Source organism: Gorilla gorilla, chromosome 1, assembly GCF_029281585.2.
Source record: "Gorilla gorilla gorilla isolate KB3781 chromosome 1, NHGRI_mGorGor1-v2.1_pri, whole genome shotgun sequence".
Taxonomy (NCBI): Eukaryota; Metazoa; Chordata; class Mammalia; order Primates; family Hominidae; genus Gorilla; species Gorilla gorilla.
In genome coordinates this window covers 187,360,933-187,387,524 of record NC_073224.2, presented here as the reverse complement: position 1 = coordinate 187,387,524, position 26,592 = coordinate 187,360,933, and the positions used below count along the sequence as shown (strand labels likewise).

Here is a 26,592-nt window from a genome sequence, read left to right as displayed (position 1 = left end):
GAATCAAAGCCACACTCTTCACAATGGCTTGTAAGATGCTACAGTAGCTGTGTACCCATCCCTTACCTCTCTGATGTCATCTTCTGTTACTCTTCCCCTTGCTCACTCTGCTCCAGCCACACTAGACTCTTTGCTGTTCAGCAAACACATCGTCCCTGCTCCTGCCTCCAGGCCCTTGTACTTGCTGCTTCCTCTACCGAGACTGCTCTTCTACTTTGCTCTCTGACATTCTTTAGGTCTTTGCCCAAATACCATTTTCTCAGTGAGGCTTCCTGATCATTCAAATTAAAGTTACAATCCCTCCTTACTCTATACGATACTACTCTACCCTCTCCCCCGCTTAATGCCATGTAAAGTACTACATGTTGGCCGGTTGCGGTGGCTCACGTCTGTAATCCCAGCAGTTTGGGAGGCCGAGGCGGAAGGATCACTTGAGGCCAGGAGTTTGAGACCAGCCTAGCCAATATGGTGAAACCCCGTCTCTACTAAAAATACCAAAAGAATTTAGCTGCGCGTGGTGGTGGCCGCCTGTAATCCCAGGTACTCAGAAGGCGGAGGCACAGAATCACTTGAACCCGGGAGGCAGAGGTTGCAGTGAGCCGAGATTGTGCCACTGCACTCCAGCCTGAGCGACAGAGTGAGACGCCGTCTCAAAAAAAAAAAAGTAAAGTACTGTAGGTTTTGTATGACTAGTTTTAGTTTTTATTTTTTCTCTCTCCCAACAGGCAAGGAAGAAGAAAGAAGCTCCCCCTGTACAGAGACAGAGGGAGGGGGTGATCCAAAGCTGAGAGAGGAAACCGCGAGGACAGCAGAAACCAGCCAGTTACATGAGGAGGCTGGAATAGGCGGTGTCTGATTTGCATAGGGTTCAGGGGATTGGTTTGACTAATTCATTCCTTTTTATGGCTGAGTAGTATTCCATCGTATGGAGTATGCCACAGTTTCTTTATCCACTCGTTGATTGACGGGTATTTCAGTTGGTTCCACATTTTTGCAATTACAAATTGTGTTGCTATAAACATGCATGACCAAGTATCTTTTTCACATATGAGCTGGGTTTTGAAGCATAAATAGGAAAGGAGAAAAGTGCCCAGGAAAGAAAGTTACAGCTGAGAAATATTTAACTATTAACTTTTTTTCCCCGTTTAGTAGAAATGCCCATCTATCTGGATTTTTTTTTTTTTTTTTGAGACGGAGTTTCACTCTTGTTGCCCAGGCTGGAGTGCAATGGCATGATCTTGGCTCACCGCAACCGCCGACTCCTGGGTTCAAGTGATTCTCCTGCCTCAGCCTCCTGAGTAGCTGGAATTACAGGCATGCACCACCACGCTCGGCTAATTTCGTATACACATGTGAGCCACCTCGCCCGGCCCATCTATCTGGATTTTAACAGGAAATAGCTTGGCCAAACTTGCAACACTCCAAGTTATATGAAGTAGAATTTGAGAACTCCTGGTTACTGGGACACTCGAGAAGGGGCTGAGTGAAAGGGACAGGTGGCAGGAAGAGAGCCCAATGGTTCCAGAAGGCAGAGAGAGAAGAGACCATTTAATAGCTGTGGGACCCATCACAGGCTTAAGGCTCCCAAAAGAGATGGGGAAGAAGGAGCAGGATGGGCAGGGGCACCTTATGTATGCCTTGGCCCTTGCCTGGAGCGCCGTTTCCCCTGCTCTCCACCTCTCCTGATAATATTGCCTTCTCCTGAAGAGTGAGGCCACCTTGGTGGTGCAGAAAAATCCCATGGTCTACACCTGAAGGCCTGGGTTCGAGTCCTAGTAACTATATGATCTTGTGGCCAACTTCAAAACCTTTGCTTGCCACACTCTAGAGAGTGACTTGGCACTCAAGGCCCTTCTCTATCCTGATGACCCTTCCAATCTCATCTGCCCCACACCCCTTCTCACCTCAAACAGCCAAGCACTTCTCTGACTCTGTGCCGTCATAGATACTGCTCTTTCAGTCTGACGTTGTTGCCCTGACCCTCCTAGAGAATTCCCATTCCTCTTTCAAGATATAACTCCAGTATCACCTCACACCTCCAGAAGGCCTTGCCTGGCTGCTCAGGGTAGGTAGCAACTGCCTCTGGGTCTCTAAGAGGTAGCCCTGGAGCTACGTCAACTCCAACATCTAGACCACATCTGCTCTTGCCCTTTCCTATCAACTCCACAGAACAGCCAGAAGGATTTTTTTTTTTTTGAGATAGTGTCTGTGTCACCCAGGTTGGAGTGCAGTGGTATGATCATAGCTCACTGCAACCTTGAACTCCTGGGCTCAAGCAATCCTCCTGCCTCAGCCTCCTGAATAGCTGGAACCACAGGCACATGCTACCACACGAGGCTAATTTTTAATTTTTATTTTTTTAGATGGAGTCTCGCTCTGTCACCCAGGCTGGAGTACAGTGGCACGATCTCTGCTCACTGCAACCTCTGCCGCCCGGGTTCAAGTGATTCTCCTGCCTCAGCCTCCTGAGTAGCTGGGACTACAGGCGTGTGCCACCACACCTGGCTAATTTTTTGTATTTTTAGTAGAGATGGGGTTTCACTGCATTAACCAGGATGGTCTCGTTCTCCTGACCTTGCGATCTGCCTGCCTAGGCCTCCCAAAGTGCTGGGATTACAGGCGTAAGCCATCGTGCCTGGCCTAATTTTTTAATTTTTTGAAGAGACAGTTCTTGCTAGGTTGCCCAGGCTGGTCTTGAACGCCTGGCCTCAAGCAATCCTCCAGCCTTGGCTTCCCAAAGTATTGGGATTACAGGTGTGAGCCACCGGGCCCTGTCGAAAGAGATCTTTCTACAACAAAAGACTCATTGTGATACCTCCCTGCTAAAAAGAACCTTCATTTCTTGGTTTAAAGACCACAGTCCCTACTGTGGCCTACTAGGCTCTGTGTGATCTCACTCCCTCCTGCCTCTCCACCTTTCCCTCTCATCCTTTGTCCTCTCTGTTCCAACCAAATGAGCCTTCTTTGTTACTCAATGCACCATGTTCCTTTCCCCCCAGGACCTTTGCACTTGTACGTTGCTTCATCCTGACCAATTTCTCCTCATTCTTCAGAGCTCAGCTCAAATCTCCCTTTTTCTGGAAAGCCCTCCATGGCCCTCCAGGCTAGTTTAGGTGGTACTCACCACAACAGTAATTTTAGAGCTATTTATAAATTATTTAATTCCTGTGTCTCCCTGGATAGAGATCATGCCCTCCTGTTCATCCCTGCCTAAGAATCACCTAAAGCAAAACTTGGCGTAGAAAAGGTGCTCAGGAAGTTTTTGTTGAATGACCACAGGAGTGCTTAGCCCTTACCACATTACATAAAATCTGCAGTTTACCTGGTTTCTCTCACACCAGCCTGTGAGTTTCCAGAAAAAATTCACAGCCTGTGAGTACAGGATCCAGCCCCATGTTTGACATTTCATGGGCTCAACAGGGGTTTTCTGAGCAGGGGAGACATTGTGATGTGCTGCCCAGATCCCCCATCACTGAGGACTTAGGACAGACACCAGCTGCTAGGAGTGCTGGTAGCACAAAGCCTTTAATGTCAGCTTCTCCACAGACAGGGCCATCTTGGCCCTTGTTGCCCCACTTGCCAGGTGGCCCCACATCCAAGGACTGATAAAGGCAGGATGACCTGGCCATCTTAGCTCATCTGATGGGCTACTCTAGCTCTAGAGTCCCTGTCGAGTCAGCTAAAACTGTCTTGGGGCCTGCATGGAGCTCACTACTTTCCCCCTGTGCCACTCCTGTTCCCTCCCATCCTTCCCACGCCTGTTGATCCCAAGGGTGCTCCCTCATAAACATCCTGCACTCCAATCTCCATCTCAGAATCTGCTTCCAGGAACCTAACCTGCAACAGGCCCTCGGTCCTCTCTTCTTCTCCCAGCCATCACTTTCAGGGAACATGCATTCATTCACCTGAAGTTTGCAGGCACCATTCAACTGTTAAAGTGTTTCGCATCCGTTTTTCTATTACTTCCATCCTATACCGACTAGCTCCACTTAACACGTGGAGAAACTGAGGTCGGAGTGGGGGCGTGACCAGGCCAGCCTAAGGCCGCTGCACTAATGAGAAGCTGAGCTCTCAGATTTTTGCCTCCCTGTCCCTGCCAAGTCGCTGTTTCCTGGGACAAGAGGGAGCCTCACTGAAACGAACTCCGGTCTCAGGGGACAGAATCCTGAAACCCTGGCTCTGGGGTCCGGGGCAGGGGTGCGCTGCCTCAGGACAGACGGGGAAACTGAGGTCCAGAGCCGGGCATCCACCGCCTGCGGAGGGAACGAGAACGCGGCGCGTCCTGCCTTGCGGGCCGAGCGGCGCCAGAGCCGCCTCCTCCCGCCCCCCGCGCTAGATCCCCCCGCCCCGTCTTTGCCCTCGCGACGCCGCCACCTCCGGAACAAGCCATGGTGGCGGCGACGGTGGCAGCGGCGTGGCTGCTCCTGTGGGCTGCGGCCTGCGCGCAGCAGGAGCAGGACTTCTACGACTTCAAGGCGGTCAACATCCGGGGCAAACTGGTGTCGCTGGAGAAGTACCGCGGATCGGTGAGTGCGCGGGGTCTGGCGGCGCCGCGGGGCCCGGCCTCGCCCTGGCGGGGCTTGCTGGGGGCGCCCCGCAGCCCGGTCCCCCGCGCGGTGTGGCTCCGAGGACGCTCCAGCCGCGCGGCCGCCAAACCCCGGCCCCCGCCCCACTCGGCCGTGACCTCTGGCGCGGCGCCCCCATCCCGCGCCCGGCCCGGCCCGGCCCGCGGCTACGTGGCACGGCCTTGGCGCGGAGGAACCCGAAGCGCTCACAGTCGGCGCCCACTTCGCTACCGGCACCTTTGGGCAGCGGGGTCCAGACATTCGCCGGGAGGCCGGGCACCACTGCCCAGCCTTTGCCATTCACGGGTGAAAAAAGTAACCGTAGCATTGTGCGGCCTTTCCCTCTCCCGTCCGCATTTTCTGCATCTGGAACGGGGAGTGGCTGATTCGGAATCCAGTGAAGAACACTGTGGAGATCAATGTGCAGGGCAGAGGGAGTTATTTCAGATGCACGGAGACCTCACACGGATCATCCTTGGGAGAGGGCACAAAGGCCCAGAGAGGGCAGGCATTCGCACAAGGTCACACTACACTAGAAAGACGGGGCCTGGAAGAGAACCCCACCGCCACATCCGGGGTCCTCTCTAGGCCAAGTCCTTAGATGGCAGCTCAGGGGCACACATAAGAGTCATCCAGGCTAATTGCCCCTCCTTACCAAGAGGGAATCTAAGCTCAGAGAAGACTTCGGAGAGGAAGGGTATCTGGGTTGAGTCTTTGAATACGAGTGGATTTTAGCAAGACTAAGAAGCAAACAGCAAGGGGGGGGGGGCGGGGGGGCGCGAGGCCAGGAGTTCCAGCTGTTGTGCTTCAAAGAGTCTAAAGCTGGAGGCTAAGAGTGGTGGAAGATGAGGCTGAAACGACTGGCAAGGGAGCAGGCGGGACCTTGAACACTACATTGAGAGGCCTGCATGTCACATTATGTGCAGTGAAGAACTCCCAGAGTGGACCTCTTCAGGATGGACCTGGGGACTGGTGTGAAATGGCTGGGGAGTTGAAATCTAATGAACAGGTGGGCCAGCGTCCAGTTTTGGATGAACCACACAAAAATAGATGTCAACATTTTTCTCCTGGGAGCAACACCGTCTTTAGTGAAGACCAGTACTCTATAAGCCTTGAAATTTTCGATTATGCTGGGAGTCTTGGGGGCAGTAATCCCTGTCTTGATTGTCCCCCAGAGTGTCGTGAGTTTCAAATCAGATGAAGGCGTGGATGCACTTAGTAAACTGTAGAGTGCTTTGCACCTGTGTTTGGTGGATCCCAGCAGGAACTTCATTTAGAACTCTGGGCAAAGAACCAAGAACAGGGCCCGTTCCAATTCAGGCCTCCTGTTCTCTCTAGGGCAGCTCACCAGAGAGCCCCAGGTTTAGCGTCTGACCAGCTCTGCTACTTATTAATTCGTTGTTCATTATTGAACACCTACTGTATACTAACTAGATACTAGGTCAGGCCCTGGGGATACAGTGGTGAACAAAACAGATACATTTCCACTAAACGGAGCTTACATGGGGTAAGGAGAAGAAAGAGACAATAAACAAGGAACTGAGAAATGCACAAGGTAATTCCTAGTAGTAGTAAGTGCTAAGACAAAAATAGAACAAGGTCACACAGCTAGTAAGACAGTTAGAATTTGAACCCAGACAGTCCAGCTCCAGAGTCTATGCTCTTAGTTGCCAAGTTCAGCAGTAAACCAGGGAACAGGGAGTCCAGAAAAGCTGTAATTGGTGCTGAGTTAACCCAGGCTAGGCCTGCTGCTTGGGCAATATGCTCATTCCTTCACCTGCAAACATTTACTGGCTCCTACTACATGTCTGACACTGGGTCCAGCTCTGATGACATAGTCATGAGCAAGATTGACATGGTTGATGCCCTCAGGCTAATTGGGACCATAGTCATTTAGACCAGTATGGATGAATGGGTGACCACTTGGGAATGTGTGGGGTTATGTGCAGTGTGTGCGTTTGTGAATGGTTTACTTCGTCTGTGTACAAATCTGAGTCTGTGTCTGTGCTTGTATATGTACATATGTAAATTAACTGTGTGTACTTGGGTGTGTCTGTCTGTGTTTTGGTTTCTAAGGGCCAAGCTTTTTGGTTTCAGGGATGGAACTAGAAGCCAGATTTTCCCCCTTCCAAAAGAGCGGGCAGACATGCAAGTTGTGAGTTAAAAATAAGCAAGCTTTGGCCGGACGCAGCGGCTCACGCCTGTAATCCCAGCACTTTAGGAGGCTGAGGCGGGTGGATCACAAGGTGAGGAGTTCGAGGCTAGCCTGGCCAACATGGTGAAACTCCGTCTGTACTAAAAAAATACAAAAATTAGCTGGGCATGGTGGCGTGTGCCTGTAATCCCAGCTACTCAGGAGGCTGAGGCAGGAGAATTGCTTGAACCCGGGAGGTGGAGGTTGCAGTGAGCCAAGATCGCGCCACTGCACTCCAGCCTTGGTAACAGAGCAAGACTCTGTCTTTAAAAAAAAAAAAAAAAAAAAAAGCTTTAATGTTCTCATTGCCCAGGGATCCAGCAGGGGGAAAAAAAGGAAGAACCCTAACTGAGGAAGGGAGTTAAGAGTCCCAGTTTCTCACCATTCCAGGCACAGTATGGTGTATGCTGACCTCAAATTGAGGAGGTTGTTCTAATAGCCAGTGGCCCCAGGCATGGGTCCTTTCTCACCTGGTGGAGGTAGGGTACAGGAGATACAGCTCAATGGTTCAATCATCTAGCCCAGTAGTTCTCAACTAGGAGTGATTATTCCCTTTAGGGCACAATTGGCAATGTCTGGAGACATTCTTGATTGTCAAGACTGGGCATCTAGTGGGTAGAGGCCAGGGATGCTGCCAAACATCTGATAATAAACAGGACATCCCCCCGACAACAAAGAATTATCTGATCCAAATGTCAGTTATGGAGTATAGGGCTAGGCTGCCTAGGCACCGGGTAGGGTTTTAAATCCATTAATCATATATACCTAGAAGCTAAAAACATAGCATTTGAGCCAAAATTCTAATCAAAGTCTTATAATCAAGTTCCATTAGCCAGCTTTGTATTTATTGCCTAAAGGCTTTAATAAATTTAAGGATTAGTCTAATGATAAAAGAAAGTGGTAGGCCGGGCATGGTGGTTCATGACTGTAATCCTAGCACTTTGAGAGGCTTAGCTGGTAGGATTGCCCGAGGCTAAGAGTTTTTGAGTCCAGCCTGGACAACATGGCGAGAACTGTCTCTACCAAAAGTAAAAATTAAAAAATTAGCCAGGTGTGATGGCACGTGCCTGTAGTCCTAGCTATTTGAGAGGCTGAGGTGGGAGGATCACTTCAGCAAACGGTTGAGGGGATGTCCTGTTATGATTATGCCATTGCTCCAGCAACAACAACAACAAAAGTGGTGTTAGTTCTCTGGAGAGGAGGGGGACAAAAAGGTGATTGCCCTGGGGTTATGAGGGTTCTTTTCTCAAGAAAACCTGTGTCTATGTTCGCATGCAGGCGTTTGTGTTTGTGTGCACACTTACTCATTCATCTGAAACTTACTGAGACTTTTTCATATGCCAGGCCCAGAGATGAAGTGGACATAGCTCCTGCCCTCAGTAGGTTCACATTCTAGAAGGGAGACTGACACATTGCAGAGTGGCGAGTGCCAGCTGACTGAGCCAAAAATTGAGCCCAGGTCTCCCTTTGTACTCCCTCTTATCAGTTCTCAGTATGTGCTCACCAGTATGTGTGCCTCAGTCTGTGGATGTGCTGTGTGTGTGGGCATGTGTGGTGTTTGCTAACATATGTTTGTATCGTGGTGCATGTGCATACCTATTTATGTATGTTGTATACTTATGTTCACAGATGTTCATGTATGTGTGCACACATCTGTAAGCTCCTGAATGTTTGATTTCATATGTGCCTGTCTGTGTGCATGTGTTTGTGTATGTGTGAGAGCACTGGACACACATTTACATATGTGTACACAGTGTTCTTGTATGTGTGAGGCAGTATTAACTGTTGAGGGAGTCACATATGTGGATGTGTCAGGGCATGTACAGGTTCATGCCTCTTCACTGGCTTGTCTGGGCTTTGTTTTGTTTTTTTTCTGTCATACAGGTGTCCCTGGTGGTGAATGTGGCCAGCGAGTGCGGCTTCACAGACCAGCACTACCGAGCCCTGCAGCAGCTGCAGCGGGACCTGGGTCCCCACCACTTCAACGTGCTCGCCTTTCCCTGCAACCAGTTTGGCCAACAGGAGCCTGACAGCAACAAGGAGATTGAGAGCTTTGCCCGCCGCACCTACGGTGTCTCATTCCCCATGTTTAGCAAGATTGCAGTCACCGGTACTGGTGCCCATCCTGCCTTCAAGTACCTGGCCCGTGAGTCCTGGTCTCTTCATCCCCTCACACCTCCCTCAGCTGGCTGAGGCCATGGCTCCCTGGGCAGCAGAAGCCACTGGCTGGTTGGGTGACCTGGGGCCCCTTCCCCTTCCTGATCATCTCAGGTGGACTGATGCTTTGTTCCAGCACTAATCTTTGAGGAGAGTGGAGGCAGGTACAAGCTGAGGGGTATTCCTGCCTAAGAATATCTCCATACCTGCTGCCTCTCACTTGTCCCTCAGAAGTCACTCTTTTGGACTTTTCTGGGATCCTGTTTTCACATTCAGGGGTTCCTAGAAGGAGACATTTAAGTCAGTGTGAACTAGATGAGTTTATGGACATATGATGGAGAAACCAAGGCATAGACAGGGGAGGCCACCTGCTTGGAGAAAGCTGACCAAGATAGTGGACAGGCATCTTCACCCTGAGTCAGTGGCGGAGTCTGTAGGCCATGGAGGGAGACCTTCTAAGCTAAAATACCAGATCTTAGTATTTGAGAACAAGATCCCTTCTCCAGCTGCAGAAGCCTCAGAGCCACAGAATGGGGTCATGGGCTAAGCTTGCCATTCTGACCATTTCTTCCCTCAGGCCTTCTCCTTTGGAGGCCCCATTTTTGCCTTTTCTGATTCCGTGCTTCTGGTGGCCTTTGTATCCCTTGCCACCACCCCACCCTGCAACCCATTCACCTGGAGGAGTAAATGAGAAGCAACAGTGCAGCAAACAAAAGGTCCCTTACTGCGGCAGGTTTGTGTTTTGCTCTGTGGCTCAGTCCTAATGTTTATTTTTTTCTCTGTGTTCTTTTATTAGCTCCTTCCCAGTTCTCACAGTTATAGATCAAACCCGGCCTTGCTTTTAGAAGCACCTGGGGAGCTCTTAAAAATGCACAAGGCTGAGACCTACTGAAGCAGGGCCCAAGAATCTTTATTTTAAGCACTCCCCTGACCCCCAGTGATTCTGATGAAACCAGTCCATGGACTAACATTTGGAAACCATTAAAACTGAATTAGAGAATAGGGTTAGACTATTCAGTAGTTCGAAGTCATTAATAAAGGAGGATTTGATACCACTTTATCAAGCACGTCACAGAATCCTACAGCAGTCGTTCTCAACCTTGGCCCCACTTTGGAATCTCCCAGGGGGCTTTTGAAAAATGCTGATGCCTGAGCCTCATCCTCAGAGATTCTGGTTGGAGTGGTCTGGGGTGTGGACTGGGCATCAGGATTAGCTGCCACCAGGGAAAGATGGACACTGAGAGTGAAGTCCCAGGAGAGGGTACGCAGGGTAGCACACTTTGCTCTCCTTCCTTTTTCTCTAGAGACTTCTGGGAAGGAGCCCACCTGGAACTTCTGGAAGTACCTTGTAGCCCCAGATGGAAAGGTGGTAGGGGCTTGGGACCCAACTGTGTCAGTGGAGGAGGTCAGACCCCAGATCACAGCGCTCGTGAGGAAGCTCATCCTACTGAAGCGAGAAGACTTATAACCACTGCGTCTCCTCCTCCACCACCTCATCCCGCCCACCTGTGTGGGGCTGACCAATGCAAACTCAAATGGTGCTTCAAAGGGAGAGACCCACTGACTCTCCTTCCTTTACTCTTATGCCATTGGTCCCATCATTCTTGTGGGGGAAAAATTCTAGTATTTTGATTATTTGAATCTTACAGCAACAAATAGGAACTCCTGGCCAATGAGAGCTCTTGACCAGTGAATCACCAGCTGATACGAACATCTTGCCAACAAAAATGTGTGGCAAATAGAAGTATATCAAGCAATAATCTCCCACCCAAGGCTTCTGTAAACTGGGACCAATGATTACCTCATAGGGCTGTTGTGAGGATTAGGATGAAATACCTGTGAAAGTGCCTAGGCAGTGCCAGCCAAATAGGAGGCATTCAATAAACATTTTTTGCATATAAACCAAAAAATAACTTGTTATCAATAAAAACTTGCATCCAACATGAATTTCCAGCCGATGATAATCCAGGCCAAAGGTTTAGTTGTTGTTATTTCCTCTGTATTATTTTCTTCATTACAAAAGAAATGCAAGTTCATTGTAACAATCCAAACAATACCTCACGATATAAAATAAAAATGAAAGTATCCTCCTCATTTTCCATAGTCTCCCTCCCTAGAGGTAAACAGTGTTAGCAGTTTGGTACAAAGGCTGCCAGGCCTTTGGTTAATCCAATCATTATTGCCCAATAAGAACTCACTGAGTGACCGGGCACGGTAGCTCACGCCTGTCATCCCAGCACTTTGGGAGGCCAACGTGGGTGGATCACCTGAGGTCAAGAGTTTGAGACCAGCCTGGCCAACATGGTGAAAACCCATCTCTACTAAAAATACAAAAATTAGGCTGGGCGCGGTGGCTCACGCCTGTAATCCCAGCACTTTGGGAGGCCAAGGTGGGCGGATCACGAGGTCAGGAGATCGAGACCAACCTGGCTAATACGGTGAAACCCCGTCTCTAATAAAAATACAAAAAATTAGCCGGGCGTGGTGGCGGGCGCTTGTAGTCCCAGCTACTCTGGAGGCTGAGGCAGGAGAATGGCGTGAACCCGGGAGGCGGAGCTTGCAGTGAGCAGAGATTGTGCCACTGCACTCCAGCCTGTGCACTCTAGCCTGGGCAACAGAGCGAGACTCCGTCTCAAAAATAATAATAATAATAATAATAATAAAATAAAAATACAAAAATTAGCCTGGCATGACCGGGCACAGTGGCTGATGCCTGTAATCCCAGCACTTTGGGAGGCTGAGGCGGGTGGATCACCTGAGGTCAGGAGTTTGAGACCAGCCTGGCCAACATGGTGAAACCCCGTCTCTACAAAAATATAAAAATTAGTCGGGCATGATGGCAGATGCCTGTAATCCCAGCTACTCTGGAGGCTGAGGCAGGAGAATCGCTTGAATCCGGGAGGCAGAGGTTGCTGTGAGCGGAGATCACGCCACTGCATTCTAGCCTGAGCAGCAGAGAGAGACTCTGTCTTAAAAAAAAAAAAAAAAAAAAAAAAATTCACTGAGTAATCCACTAGCCAAAAGTACACCTCAATAACAAATAGGCAAAGGAGATGAATAGATAGTTCACAGAAGACTATAGATGCATAATAAGGATACAAAAAGATGTCCAGCCTCATTGAAGTTGGAAAGTTTTTTGTTTGTTTGTTTTGTTTTTGTGATGGAGTCTAGCTCTGTCGCCCAGGCTGGAGTGCAGTGGCGCAGTCTTGGCTCACTGCAAGCTCTGCCTCCCAAGTTCACGCCATTCTGCCTCAGCCTCCCGAGTAGCTGGGACTACAGGCGCCCACCACCACGCCCAGCTAATTTTTTTTTTTTTTTGTATTTTTAGTAGAGACGGGGTTTCATCATGTTAGCCAGGATGGTCTCGATCTCCTGACCCAGTGATCCGCCCGCCTCGGCCTCCCAAAGTGCTGGGATTACAGGCGTGAGCCACTGTGCCTGGCCAAAAGATATTTTTTTAATGATAATACCCCTGGTTGGCAGGGATGTGAGGAAATGGGCATTCACATAAACTGTGGTATGATAAACTGGCACAAGTGTTTGGAGGGTGATTTGGCAATATCTTTTAAAACAAAATGCTCATACCTTTTGTTTTTGCTTTTTGTTTTGAGACAGGGTCACACTCTGTTGCCCAGGCTGAAGAAGAGTGGCTCGATCGTAGCTTACTGCAACCTTAGCCTCCTGAGTAGCTAGGACTGCAGGCACATGCCACCATGCAACATAGTGGGACCCCACCTCTACAGAAAAATATTAGCTGGCCATGGCAGTGCATGCCTGTAGTCCCAGCTATCAGGAGGCTGAGGCGAGAGAATTGCTAGAGCCTGGGAGGTCAAGGCTGCAGCGAACCATAACCATGCCACTGCACTCAGCCTGGGTGACAGAAGAGACCTTGCCTCAAATTATAAACTAATATGGTTATTAAAATGAATGAATGAAGTCTCCATATGCTACCATAGAAAGTTGTCCGAAAGTGAAAAAATGATAAGTTGTAAAACAGAATGAACACATTCACGTACCCAGAAAAACCAGTATGAACAAGTGTAATGTTTTTATTAAAAATTTACAATGTTGCTGGGTGCATTAGGTGGCTCACGCCTGTAATCCCAGTACTTTGGGAGGCAGAGGTGGGAGGATTGCTTGAGCCCAGGAGTTCAAGACCGGTCTGGGCAACATGGCAAGACCGTGTCTCTGCAAAAAAATTTAAAAATTAGCCAGGCGTGGTCACTCACACCTGTAGTCCCAGCTACTCAGGAGGCTGAGGCAGGAGGATTGTTTGAGCCCAGGAGGTTGAGGCTGCAGTGAGCCGTGTTTGCGCCACTGTACTCCAGCCTGGGCAATGGGAGTGGACCCTGTCCCAAATTTTTAAAAAATTTACAATGTTAAGTGGGAGGGAAAGAGAGAGGGAAAAATATAGACCAAACTCTTAATGGTGGTTGTCTGTGAGGGGCTGAGGTAGGATAACAGGAGTCATTTTCATTAAGTTTCTGTAATGTTTGAATTTTGTATGTCAAATCCATATTTCACCTTTATATAAATGTGGAAAGGTGGCTAAAAATTGGGGTGCAGCCTAGGAAACATAGTGAGACTTCATCTCTACAAAAAATCAAAAAATTAGCCAGGTGTGATGGTGCACACCTATAGTCCCAGCTACTCAGGAGGCTGAGTGAGGAGAGTCGCTGGAGCCTGGGAGTTTGAGGCTGCAGTGAGCTATGATCACGCCACTGCACTCCAACCTGAGCAACAGACCAAAATACTATAAAAAAAAAATGGGGTGATGGGCAGAGTCACTGGTAGATAATTCATTGGCCAATAAGAATTTCAGGTGTACTTTATCTAAGGTCACTCTTCTAGAAGTCTGGAGACTCAGATTCAAGTTCCTGTTGTGCCCCTGACTCACAGCAAATTCTTCCCTCTCTGCCGTCCTCCGTTTTCTCACTGGACAATGAAAGGGTTAAACCGTGCTTAGGATTTTCACAGTCTCCCTTCATGGTGCTTCTCAAAAGCTAACAAAAGTAAAGTGAAGGCTGTCCACGGGGTGACCACAGCCCCTCCTATGGTGGCCTCTCAGCTGCCCTTACACACCCTCCTTTTAGCTGCAGCTCTGCGTGTACTTGTGTGCATGCACACACACACAGTGAAGCCCAGCTTGCACACATGTTCACACTGGACATCTGGGAACCACAGTCTCCTGCAGCTACCTTCCTCCCTCCATACCCACTGTCTCCACCACCCGTATGTATGCCTCCCCTCACTGTGCTCACCAAGGCCATCACTTAGTGCCTTATCGTTAAAGCCAATGAATATCTCTCACCTTGTCTTCCTTGACCTCTCAGCTGCATGTGACACTGCAGACTCTGCTCTTCTCCCTGGCACTTGCTCGGTCCTTGGCGTTCCTCTGTCTGTCTTCTCTTAGTTTCCCCCATCTCTCTAAGTGTTCCTTCGTTCTCAGTGTCAATGTCTCTCCCTTCTCTATCCACCCCTTCCCTGTTGGTCTTCCACGGGGTTCTAGTCTGATCTAGTTTCTCACCCCATATACCCTTCTGTAGCCAGCTCATTTTTTCCCATGGTTTTGACCACCATCTACACCCTGCTGACACCCAAATCTCTATATCCATGCAGGACTCCCATCCACCTGCCTCCTGGGCATCTCTACAGATACCTCAATTCAACATGACCAGAACTAAATTCACCCTCATCTTTCCCCAACACATCTGCTCTCCCTTCCACTCCGCCTTGGCAGCCCCTGGAGCTTTCTCTTTCATACACCACTTACTTATCACACTCTATTCCCATCACTTAAGAAACTGCCCTCCCTTCTCTCTCCTGAGCACAGTGCTAGGCCCTTAATAGATGAAATTAAATTATGTCATAAGCCTTTGGAGCACCAACTCCATGCCTGCTCCTGCCTAAGCCCTATCTGGAAACCAAAGATGAGCAAGCCCATTTCCTCAGAAATTTAGAGTCCGTCTGAGGACTTTACGCTCCCAATTAGCCCTGCGTTTCTGTGGACTTCATCAGCTTCTGCTGTTCCCAACCGCCCTCTAATACATGCAAGAGTCCCCTAGGAAAAAGTTACTTTAAATCCTTATCAACAGTCACCTTAGTCATTGGTTAACCAGTATCTGCTAAGATCTTGGTTTTAAATTAATCCCTTGGTTATCAAATAACACTTGAGTAGTTAATATTTGATTATCTACTAACACCACCTTAGTTATCTTCTAACACCTTATTTACAAGCCAAATACTTTATTTATTCGGTTATATCTTAGGATTTAGTAGTTTAAAAGTATTTGCTATGTCTTAGTTATTAATCAAATTTTCTTTTTTTTTTCTTTTAAACAAGGTCTTACTCTCTCACCCAGGCTGGAGTGCAGTGGTGCAATCACAGTTCACTGCAGCCTCAACCTCCTAGGCTCAGGCAATCCTCCCACCTCAGCCTCCTGAGTAGCTGGGACCACAGATGCTCACCACCATGTCTGGCTAATTTTTGTATTTTTTGTAGAGATGGGTTTTTGCCATGTTGCCTAAGCTGGTCTTGAACTCCTGGGCTCAAGTGATCTGCTCTCCTTGGCCTCCTAAAGTGCTAGGATTACAGGTGTGAGCCACCACGCCCAGCCTTAATCAATATTTTAGTTACCTGATCCCTTAGCTCTCTGCTGAGTTTAGAGTAGATTAGCAAGTCAGGAACCATCAGTTAGGAGTTTGGGGAAGAGGTCATTTCTGAATATGGAAAAATACAGGCCTTTGTCTTTTACTGAGCTCTCCTCTCACCCCCAAACGATTCTCTTTCAACATCAACCGGCCCCAGGTCCTGAGAGAAAAGGAGGTCCCATCCTAATTGCTTATTTGTTTCTCTGAGCCAGGCTGGAGGGGACTTCCTGGAATGTTGTGATTGGCAGGGACTTTCATTCATCAACAAATATTTCTTGAGCACTGCATATCTGTCAAGTTCTCCCTAAGTTCTAACTGTACATCAGTAAACAAAATGGGCATGTTCCCAGCTGCTATGGCTCTTAGAGAATAGTGGAAAAGATAAACATTAAACAAATAGTTATTCTGATTATTATGTGATTACAATTATGATAAGCACAGGGATTATGATAAGTACAGGGAGTTGTGAGTGTGTATAAAAGTGGCACTTGACCTTTTATACACACTCTGAATCTGTGGGATTCAGAGACTTCCTTGAGGAATGACATTAAAGCTGAAAGCTGAAATTTTAATAAGAGTTAGGGAAAAAATGGTAAGGAAGTCCTAAGCAGATAGAGTGGCTTGGGCAAAAGCCTAAAGGAAGGAAAAGGCTGATATGATAGAGCTAGTGCTGCCTGGAGCCACATGATAAGGAGAAGGACCAGAGAGGTAGGCAGATGCCAGATCATGCAGGGCCTTGTGGAATCTAAGTGAGAAATGATGTGACCTGGCCTAGCATGAAGCGTCTGTCTTCTATTGGTATAAGAAGATCTTCCTTAGAGTCCCAAATCTGATGGCCAGAAATAAACCCTGGGGCAGAGGCAGTCATTGAACCACTGGTAGAAGAAGGCTGCAGCTGAATGCGGTGGCTCACGCCTGTAATTCCAACACTTTGGAAGGCTGAGGAGGGTGGATTACCTGAGTTCAGGAGTTCGAGACCAGCCTGACCAACATGGCAGAACCCTGTCTCTACTTAAAATACAAATATTAACCGGGGGCAGTGGCTTGTGCCTGTAGTCCCAGCTATTGGGGAGGCTGAGGCAGGAAAATCGCTTTAACCTGGGAGGCGGAGGTTGCAGTGAGCCCAGATTTCGCCACTGCACTCCAGCCTGGGCAAGAGTGAGGCTCCATCTCAAAAAAAAAAAAAAAAAAAAAAGGAGTAGGCTGTTCTGCTCTGGGGGCTGCCTGGAGGACAGGTCACCACAGAGACACCTGTGAAAAGCAAGCAGCCCTGAAATTCCCCAGCTCTCTCGCTGAGCCAGCCAAGGGGTAGCTGAGAAGATTGCCAAGACTGGAGTCCCTACTAACCACCTGCTTTCACAGATTCCTGGACACCCCTGGAGTGATTACATTGCAGATAGTCCACTTTTTTTTTTTTTTTTTTTTGAGACAGAGTCTCAATCTGTCGCCCAGGCTAGAGTGCAGTGGTGCAGTCTTGGCTCACTGCAACCTCTGCCTCCCCAGTTCAAGTGATTCTCATGCCTCAGCCTCCCAAGTAGCTGGGACCACAAGCACGTGCCACCATGCCCAGCTACCTTGTTTTTGTTTTTGTTTGAGACGTAGTTTTAGTCTTGTTGCCCAGGCTGGAGTGCAATGGTGCTATCTTGGCTCACTGCAACCTCCGCTTCCTGGGTTCAAGCGGATTCTCCTGTCTCAGCCTCTCAAATAGCTGGGATTACAGGCATGGGCCACCACACCAGGCTAATTTTGTATTTTTAGCAGAGATGGGGTTTCACCATGTTGGTCAGTCTGGTCTTGAACTCCTGACCTCAGTTGATCTGCCTGCCTCGGCCTCCCAAAGTGCTGGGATTACGGGTGTGAGCCACTGTGCCTGGCCCAACTTTTTTTAATTTTTATTAGAGATGAGGTTTTGCCATGTCGGCCAGGCTACTCTCAAACTCCTGGCCTCAAGTGATCCTCCTGCCTCAGCCTCCCAAAGTGCTGGGATCTAAGCTTGAGCCATTGCACCCGGCCCAAAGACCACATTTTAAGAAAGAAACACTGCCTGGGTACAACAAAAAGTCTACAGCGTCCTCCCCACATACCCTTTAATCCCTACATCTTAGTCCTCACCTGTGGCTTCTACCACTTTGTGTGAGGATAGAGATTTGGTGGTTATAACAGGAACTCAGAGGAAACAGAGTCTCAAATGAAGTAGAAGTTTATTTCTATCCCATGTGAAAGTCAGACCTCTACTCTGCTCTATGAATTCTCAGGGGCCAAGGCCTATAGCTCTGCCATCCCTAGGATCTTGCCACCATCTGCATGACCCAAGATGGCTGACCACCTTGACCATATTCTTTTAAGGGCACTACAGCACATCTTACAGGTCAAAAGAACTTAGTCACATAGCCACACCCAGATCACTAGGAAATAAACTTTTTTTTTTTTTTTTTTTGAGACAGAGTCCTGCTCTGTCACCTAGGCTGGAGTGCAGTGGCACGATCTCAGCTCACCACAACCTCTGCCTCCTGGGTTCAAGTAATTCTCCTGCCTCAGCCTCCTTGGGATTACAGGCATGCACCACCATGCCTGGCTAATTTTTGTATTTTTAGTAGAGACGGGTTTCACTATGTTGACCAGGCTGGTCTCGAACTCCTGACCTTGTGATCCACCTGCCTCGGCCTCCCAAAGTGCTGGGATTACAGGCATCAGCCACTGCGCCTGGCCGGAAATAAACTTTTTATGCTGTGTGGCCATGTGCCCAAATGAAAATCAGGGGTTCTGTTAACATAGCAGAGGGGGAGAACAGATGTTGAGGGGCCATTTCTGCCCCACACCTTAACATCTTTCACATCTCTCCTGTCTCCTTCTTTCTGCTGCATTCTGCCTCCATCTTCATTTCAGATTGTTTACTTTGTGTTTCTTTTCTTTCTTTTTTTTTTTTTTGAAATAGAGTCTCGCTCTGTCACTCAGGCTGGAGTGCAGTGGAGCAATGTTGGCTTACTGCAACCTCCACCTCCCAGGTTCAAGAGATTCTTCCGCCTCAGCCTCCCGAGTAGTTGGGATCACAGGCACCCACCACCATGCCAGGGTAATTTTTTGTATTTTTAGTAGAGATGAAGTTTCACCATATTGGCCAGGCTAGTGTCGAACTCCTGATCTCAAGTGATCCCCCCGCCTTGGCCTCCCAAAGTGCTGGGATTACAGGTGTGAGCCACCGTGCCCAACCTGGGTTCCTTTAGAGCAGCCAAATCGCTATCCTCACACAGAGAGATAGAAGCCACAGGTAAGGGTTAAGGTGTAGGGATTGCCCAGGCACAGTGGCTCACACCTGTAATCCCAGCACTTTGGGAGGCTGAGGCAGGCAGATTGCTTGAGCCCAAGAGTTTGAGACCATCCTAGGCAACATGACAAAACCCCATCTCTACAAAAAATACCAAAATAATTAGCCAGGAATGGTGGCACGCACCTATAGTCCCAGCTACTTGGGAGGCTGAGGCAGTAGAATCGCTTGAGCCCAGGAAGCAGAGGTTGCAGTGAGCAGTGATCACGCCACTGCACTCCCTCCTGGGTGACAAAGCTAGACCCTGTCTCAAAAAATAAAAATAAAAAAATAAAAGATGTAGGGATTGAAGGAGACATGGAGACTTACCATCCTTCTAGATTATCTCTTTGGCCCCAGCTCCCTCCTCCAATCCATCTTTCACTTTGCAAGCTGAATGTTCTAAAAAGCAAATCTGAACACATCAGCTGTCTGTTTCAGTGTGCTCCCAACACCAAACTGCTTGCTGTGCTCTCTTTTACACCCTCTTCCCATTGCACAGGTGGAAATTATTTTCCTTGCCTTGAAATTGCTGGGTGTTTTATCTCCAGGGTATTCCTTTAACCTAGCAAGTGTGTGGCCCATAGTAGGTGTTCAACATGCATTTGCTGATTGACTAACCTTATTGTCATCGTCCATGTCTGTTTCTGCATGTCCCAAGAACTATCTGAACTCTTGTACCAGCTAGGTTCCCCATGAAAGACTCAATTCCTCCCAGGGAGGGGGTTGACCACTCTCAGTGAGATGGAAAAGCCCAAGCAGAGGCCCCTTCTTCCTAATCCCTTAGAATATCAGCTCTCTCTTCTGATCACAAGGCCAATCAAGCCCCACTCATCATTCTCCAGAGGGGAGTCCCAGGGCCACAAGAGACCTGGTATTCATGATGATTGCATGGGAAATACTTATATTTTAAAAGTATTCATTGTTTATCTGAAATTCAAATTTAACTGATCATCCTGTATTTTATCTGGCAACCCTAATGTAGGGTTGAGAACCATGTAGTAGGGAATTGAACTAGATAGCCTATAGAAACCTCTCAACTCCAGGAAACAAAGATTCGAAGATTCTTTTTTAAATTTGTATTTACTTAGTTTTTTAGAGACGGGGGTCTCACTATGTTTTCCAGGATGGATTAGAACTCTTGGGCTAAAACGATCCTCCTGCCTCAGCCTCCCAAGTAGCTGGGATTACAGGTGCATGCCACCACACCTGGCTCCTAAGATTCTTCTAGTTTGCCTTATTCCTTCCAGTGAAAGCAGAAACTCTTCTTAGGATTATAGTAAAAGAGTTGAGAACAATAACTAACAGGTGAATTAACATAACAAATGACAATACCCCCTTACTCGCTGTGTAACCTTGGGACAGTCACTTAACCTCACTGAGCATCCATTGCTTCATTTAGCCAATGAAAGGAAACCGAGATTTTATCTAATAAATGCCAGGCGCTGTGTAGACACTTCCTTCTATGAGATCTCTTGCCTAGGACAATCAGAAAAAATACTGTCTGAGAAGGCACTTTGTATGTGGGAATAGGCTGTAACAAATGTAAAATGGTGTTACTGTTAGTATCATATCTGTCTGCAGTTTATTTCTTTTACTGCCCCTTAGCAGGAAAGAAGCTTCCTTAGTTCCATCATATTGTAGAGGAAGAATGTCATTGTCCAGGACTCTAGACTGTAGAGCAGTGGTTCTTTTTTTGTTTTTTGTTTTTTTTTTTTTTTTTGAGACAGAGTCTTTCTCTGTCTCCCAGGCTGGAGTGCAGTGGCACAATCCTGGCTCACTGCAACCTCTGCCTCCTGGGTTCAAGTGATTCTCCTGCCTCAGCCACCCAAGTAGCTGGGACTACAGGCTTGCACCATCATGCCCAGCTCATTTTTGTATTTTTAGCAAAGATGGAGTTTTGCCATTGTTGGCCAGCTGGTCTGGAACCCCTGACCTCAAGTAATCCGCCCGTCTCGGCCTCCCAAAGTGCTAGAATTACAGGCATGAGCCACTGCATCCGGCCAGAGCAGTGGTTCTTAACCGGGAGTGATTTTATTTCTTGGGGGATATTTGGCAGTATCTGAAGACATTTTCTGTTGTTACGACTGGGCGGTGGATGTTACTGGCATTTAACAGGCAAAGGCCAGAGATACTGCTAAACATGCTACAACGCAGAGAACTGCTTCCCACAACAAAAAATTATCTGGGCTGGGTACAGTGGCTCACACGTATAATCCCAGCACTTTGAGAAGCCAAGGCAGAAAGATCACTTGAATTCAGGAGTTCAAGACCAGCCTAGGCAACATAGCAAAACTCTGTCTCTACACTTAAAAAAAGGCTGGGCACAATGGCTCACACCTGTAATCCCAGCACTTTGGGAGGCTGAGGTGGGCAGATCACTTCAGGCCAGGAGACAGAGACCAGCCTGGCCAACATGGTGAAACCCTGTCTCTACTAAAAAAAAAAAAAATAGCTGGGCATGGTGGCGGGTGCCTGTAGTCCTAGCTACTCAGGAGGCTGAGGCACAAGAATGGCTTGAACCCAGGAGGCGGAGGTTGCAGTGAGCTGAGATCCTGCCACTGCACTCCAGCCTTGGCCACAAAGCGATACTCTGTCTCAAAAAAAGATTTTTTTTTCCAGCTGGCCATGGTGACGTGTGCCTATAGTTCCAGCTATTTGGGAAGCTGTGGTGGGAGGACTGGTTGAGCTCAGGAGGTCGAGGCTATAGTGAGCCATGATTGCACCACTGCATTTCAGCCTGAGTGACAGAGAGAGATGTCCGAGATCACCCAGCAAGTCAGTTGCCAAGTAGCAACTGGAATCCAGGCTGATCTGATCCTAAAGTCCTTGCCTTTCCCTATATTCCTTGTTTCCTGGACTCTGGTAACACTCCAGCAAGGGGAGGGAGGGTTTACAGCAAGCTTGTCAAACCTGTAGCCCATGGGCCACGTGTGGCCCAGGATGGCTTTGGAATGCAGCCCAACACAAATTTGTAAACTTTCTTAAAACATGATTTTTTTTTTTTTGCTTAAACAAACAAACAAAAAAGGCCGGGCACAGGCCTGCAATCCCAGCACTTTGGGAGGCTAAGGCAGGTGGATCACTTGAGGTCAGGAGTTCGAGACCAGCCTGATCAACATGGAGAAACCCCATCTCAAATAAAAATGCAAAATCAGTCAGGCATGGTGGCGCATGCCTGTAATCCCAGCTACTCGGAAGGTTGAGGCAGGAGAATTGCTTGAACCTGGGAGGCGGAGGTTGCGTTGAGCCGAGATAGCACCATTGCACTACAGCCTGGGCAACAAGAGCAAAACTCCGTCTCAAAAACAAGCAAGCAAACAAACAAAAAACAAACAAACAACAAACAAACAAAAACTCATCAGCTATTGTTAGTGTTAGTGTATTTTATATGTGGCCCAAGACAATTCTTCTTCTTTCAATGTGGTCCAGGGAAGCCAAAAGATTGGACACCCCTGGTTTGCAGTTAAAGACACTAATTCTAGGAAAGGACCATTCACTCAAGGTACAAAAGTCTTGGAGTAAGTTCCAGAAGTGGCTGATATCAGGATGAAAAAGAACCATGAACATGATAAATGCTTAATAATGTGTCAAGTGCTGAACTCATGCTGAGATCAGAGAAGGAGGTAGACAGAGGTGGTGTCTCCTTGAACTTTGGGGACAGGCATCCCCAGGACAAATCCCAATTTCTACCATTCCTGGCTGTATTTCTCTATTCTAGAGAAAGCCAGAGTCTGAAGCTGTGATTCTTAAGTAAGGTGATGGCACACAGATGGTGCTCAATGAATGGCATACATACAGTCAAGACAGCAGATGCTGAAAGAAAGAATGATGTGCTGAAAGTTGGTCACAGAAGAGCTTGCTGCAAGAGGGGTTTCTTCAAGCCAGGCATTGAAGAATGGGAGACGATTTAAGTAAGCAGAAGGAGGGAAAATCATGTGGACAAAAACCTACGAAAGAAGGCTCCTTTCCCCAGTCAGACTAGCTGAATCAGAGGCTTCCTGTAGGAAAGATGAGGTGGGAATATTGGAGAAATAGGGAGAGTTCAGATTTTAGAGGTCAGACTGGAATAATTGGGGCTACTTCAAAAGCTCTGATCAAGTCTTCAGAAGAGCTCTCTGTTGACAAATGTGTGGTGGGAAAGAATCAAGTGGTAAAAACACACAATTGTCCAGAGAAAAAACAATAGCACAATTTTACCTCCAAAATCAAAATAATTCTCTTCATCATTATACTGGACAATGTAATAATGCAAGAATAATAAATAAAAGGCACCTCCTGAAAAGTAAAAGTAAAACTGCGTTTATTCACAGACAACACAATCATGTACATAAAAAATTCTAAGTAATCTACAATGAAGCTACTAGAACTAATAAGTGAATTTATCAAGATGACAAGATACAAGGTGAATATACAAAAGTAAACTGTATTTATATATATTAGGAACAAACAATTAGAAAATGACATTAAAATGCCATTTCAAGGCTGGGCACAGTGGCTCATGCCTGTAATCCTAGCACTTCGGGAGGCTGAGGCAGGCAGATCACTTGGGGTTGGAAGTTCAAGACCAGCCTGGCCAACATGGTGAAACCCTGTCTTTACTAAAAATACAAAAAGTTAGCCGGGTGTTGTGGTGGCGCATGCCTGTAATCCCAGCTACTTGGAAGGGTGAGTTGGGAGAATCGCTTGAACCCAAGAGGTGGAGGTTGCAATGGGTTGAGATTGTGCTACTGCACTCCAGCTTGGGCAACAGAGAGAGACTCTGTCTCAAAAAAAATAAAAATAAATAAAAATAAAAAAAGAAATGCCATTTAGAAAAGTACCAAAAATAAGAAAAAGGGACAAATTTTACAAAATACTGTAAGTCCTATACACCAAATATAAAATATTGCTGAGGTAAATTAAAGAACTAAATAAATGAAGAGACAGGCCAGGTGCGGTGGCTCACGTCTGTAATCCCAGCTCTTTGGGAGGCCAAGGTGGGTAGATCACCTGAGGTCAGAATTTCAAGACCAACTGGGCCAACATGGCAAAACCCCGTCTCTACCAAAAATACAAAAAAATTAGTCATGTGTGGTGGTAGCCACCTGTAATCTCAGTTACTTGGGAGGCTGAGGCAGGAGACTAGTTCAAACCCAGGAGGCAGAGGTTGCAGTGAGCCGAAATCATGCCACTGCACTCTAGCCAGGGCGACAGAGTGAGACTCTGTCAAAAAAAAAAAAAAAAGAAAGAAAGAAAGAAAGAAAAAAGAGATATACCATGTTCATGGATTGGGAAACTCAATATTAAGATGTTAACACTCTCCAAATTTATCTGTTGATTCAATGCAATCCCAAGCAAAATCCCAGCAAGTATTTCTGTATTTGACAAACTAATTCTAAAATTTATATGGAAATGCAAAGGCCCTAGAACCACAAAAACAACTTTGAAAAATAAGGGCAAAGTTAGAGGACTTATACTACCTGATTTAAAGTTGTTTTTTTTTTTTTAGATGGAGTCTCTCTCTGTCACTTAGGCTGGAGTACAGTGGCCCAATCTCAGCTGGCTGCAGCCTCTGCCTCCTGGGTTCAAGTGATTCTCCTGCCTCAATCTCCCCAGTAGCTGGGATTACAGGTGGGCACCACCAAGCCCAGCTATTTTTCTATTTTTTAGTAGAGATGAGGTTTCACCATGTTGGCCAGGCTGGTCTCAGGTGATCCACCTGCCTCAGCCTCCCAAAGTTATGGGATTATAGGCATTAGCCATTATGCCCAGCCTCAAGATTTATTTGTAAAGCCACAGTAATTAAGACAGAGTGGTATTGGCTCATGGATAGAAGGACAGACAAAGATTAATGAAATGCCTGTACTCCCAGCACTTTGGGAGGCTGAGGCGGGCAGATCACGAGGTCAGGAGATAGAGACCATCCTGGCTAACATGGTGAAACCCCATCTCTACTAAAAAATAGAAAAAAATAGCCGGGCATGGTGGCAGGCACCTGTAGTCCCAGTTACTTGGGAGGCTGAGGCAGGAGAATGGCATGAACCAGGGAGGCGGAGCTTGCAGTGAGCCAAGATAGTGCCACTGCACTCCAGCCTGGGCGACAGAGTGAGACTCCATCTCAAAAAAAAAAAAGATTAATGAAATGGAATAGAAAATCCAGAATTCGACATGTACTGTTGATTTTTGACAAAGTTGTCAAGTTATTTCAATGAGGAAAGGGCTAGTCTTTTCAGAGAATGGTTCTGCAACAACTGGATATCCATGTGTAAAAAGTGAACTTTGACCTTTGTTTTACACTGTACACAAAAATTAACTCAAAATGGACCAAAGACATACATGCAAAATCTAAAGCTATAAATATTCCAGAAGAAAACACAGAAGGAAATCTTCGTAATCTTAGGGTAGGCAAAGATTTCTTTTTAAACAGACACAAAAGCTCTGACTTTAATAGAAAAAGGTGATAAAGAAGACTTTAGCACAATTAAAAATTTTTCTTTTAACAAGACACTTTTTAAAAAAAAGAAAATAAGGCCAGGCACAGTGGTTCACGCCTGTAATCCCAGCACTTTGGGAGACCAAGGCAGGTGGATCACGAGGTCAGGAGATCGAGACCATCCTGGCTAACATGGTGAAACCCCGTCTCTATTAAAAAAATACAAAAAAAAATAGCCGGGCATGGTGGTGGGTGCCTGTAGTCCCAGCTACTTGGGAGGCTGAGGCAGGAGAATGGCATGAACCCAGGAGGCGGAGCTTGCAGTGAGCGGAGATCGCACCACTGCACTCCAGCCTGGGCGACAGAGCGAGACTCTGTCTCAAAAAAAAAAAAAAAAAAAATGAAAAGAAAAAGGCAAGCCCACAAACTGGAAAAAATGATTTACAATAATATATTTGATAATGAGATTTGCATCTAGAATATTTAAGAACAGTTATAACTCAATAAGAAGATAAACCTATAGATTCAATGTAATCCCTATTAAAATTAAAATGTCATTTTTCACAGATATAGAAAAAAGTTCTAAAACGTATTTGGAACCACAGAAAAACTCTGACCAGCCAAGGCAATCTTGAGCAAAAAGAATAAAGCTGGTGGCATCGCACTACCTGATTTCTTGCTATATTACAAAGCTATAATAAGTAAAACTGCATGGTAGTGGCATAAAAATAGACATATTGACCAACAGAACCAAATAGAAAGCCAAGAAATGAATGCACACATTTTCATCCCATTGATTTTTAACAAAGGAGACAAAACCACACAATAGGAAAAGGAAAGCCTCTTCAATAAACGGTGTTGGAAAAACTGGATATTCACATGCAGAAGAATGAATTGGTCTTACACCATACTCAAAAATCAACTCAAGGCCAGGTGTGGTGGCTCATGCTTGTAATCCCAGCATGCTGGGAGGCTGAGGTGGGCAGATTACCTGAGGTCAGGAGTTTGAGACCAGCCTGGCCAACATGGCAAAACCTCGTCTCTAATAAAAATACAAAAAAATTAACCAGGCATGGTGGTGTACACCTGTAGTCCCAGGTACTTGGGAGGCTGAGGCACAACAATCACTTGAACTTTGGAGGCAGGGGTTGCAGTGAGCCAAGATCACACCACTGCACTCCAGCCTGGGAGACAGAACGAGACTAAAAATACAAAAATTAGCCAGGCATGGTGGTGAGAACCTGTAATCCCAGCTAATCGAGAAGCTGAGGCAGGAGAATCACTTGAACCTGGGAGGCAGAGGTTG

At 47.1% G+C, this 26,592-nt stretch overlaps 1 protein-coding gene across 1 annotated transcript; it reads left to right on the top strand.

Annotated features, from left to right (window-relative positions):
* The first annotated feature begins 4,021 nt into the window (after positions 1-4,021).
* GPX7 (glutathione peroxidase 7) lies at positions 4,022-11,010 on the top strand. The gene is made up of 3 exons (XM_004025805.5): positions 4,022-4,526; positions 8,644-8,905; positions 10,221-11,010. Exons 1-3 carry the CDS (start codon positions 4,389-4,391, stop codon positions 10,382-10,384), a joined length of 564 nt encoding a protein of 187 aa, XP_004025854.4. The 5' UTR covers positions 4,022-4,388; the 3' UTR covers positions 10,385-11,010.
* Positions 11,011-26,592: the final 15,582 nt, after the last annotated feature.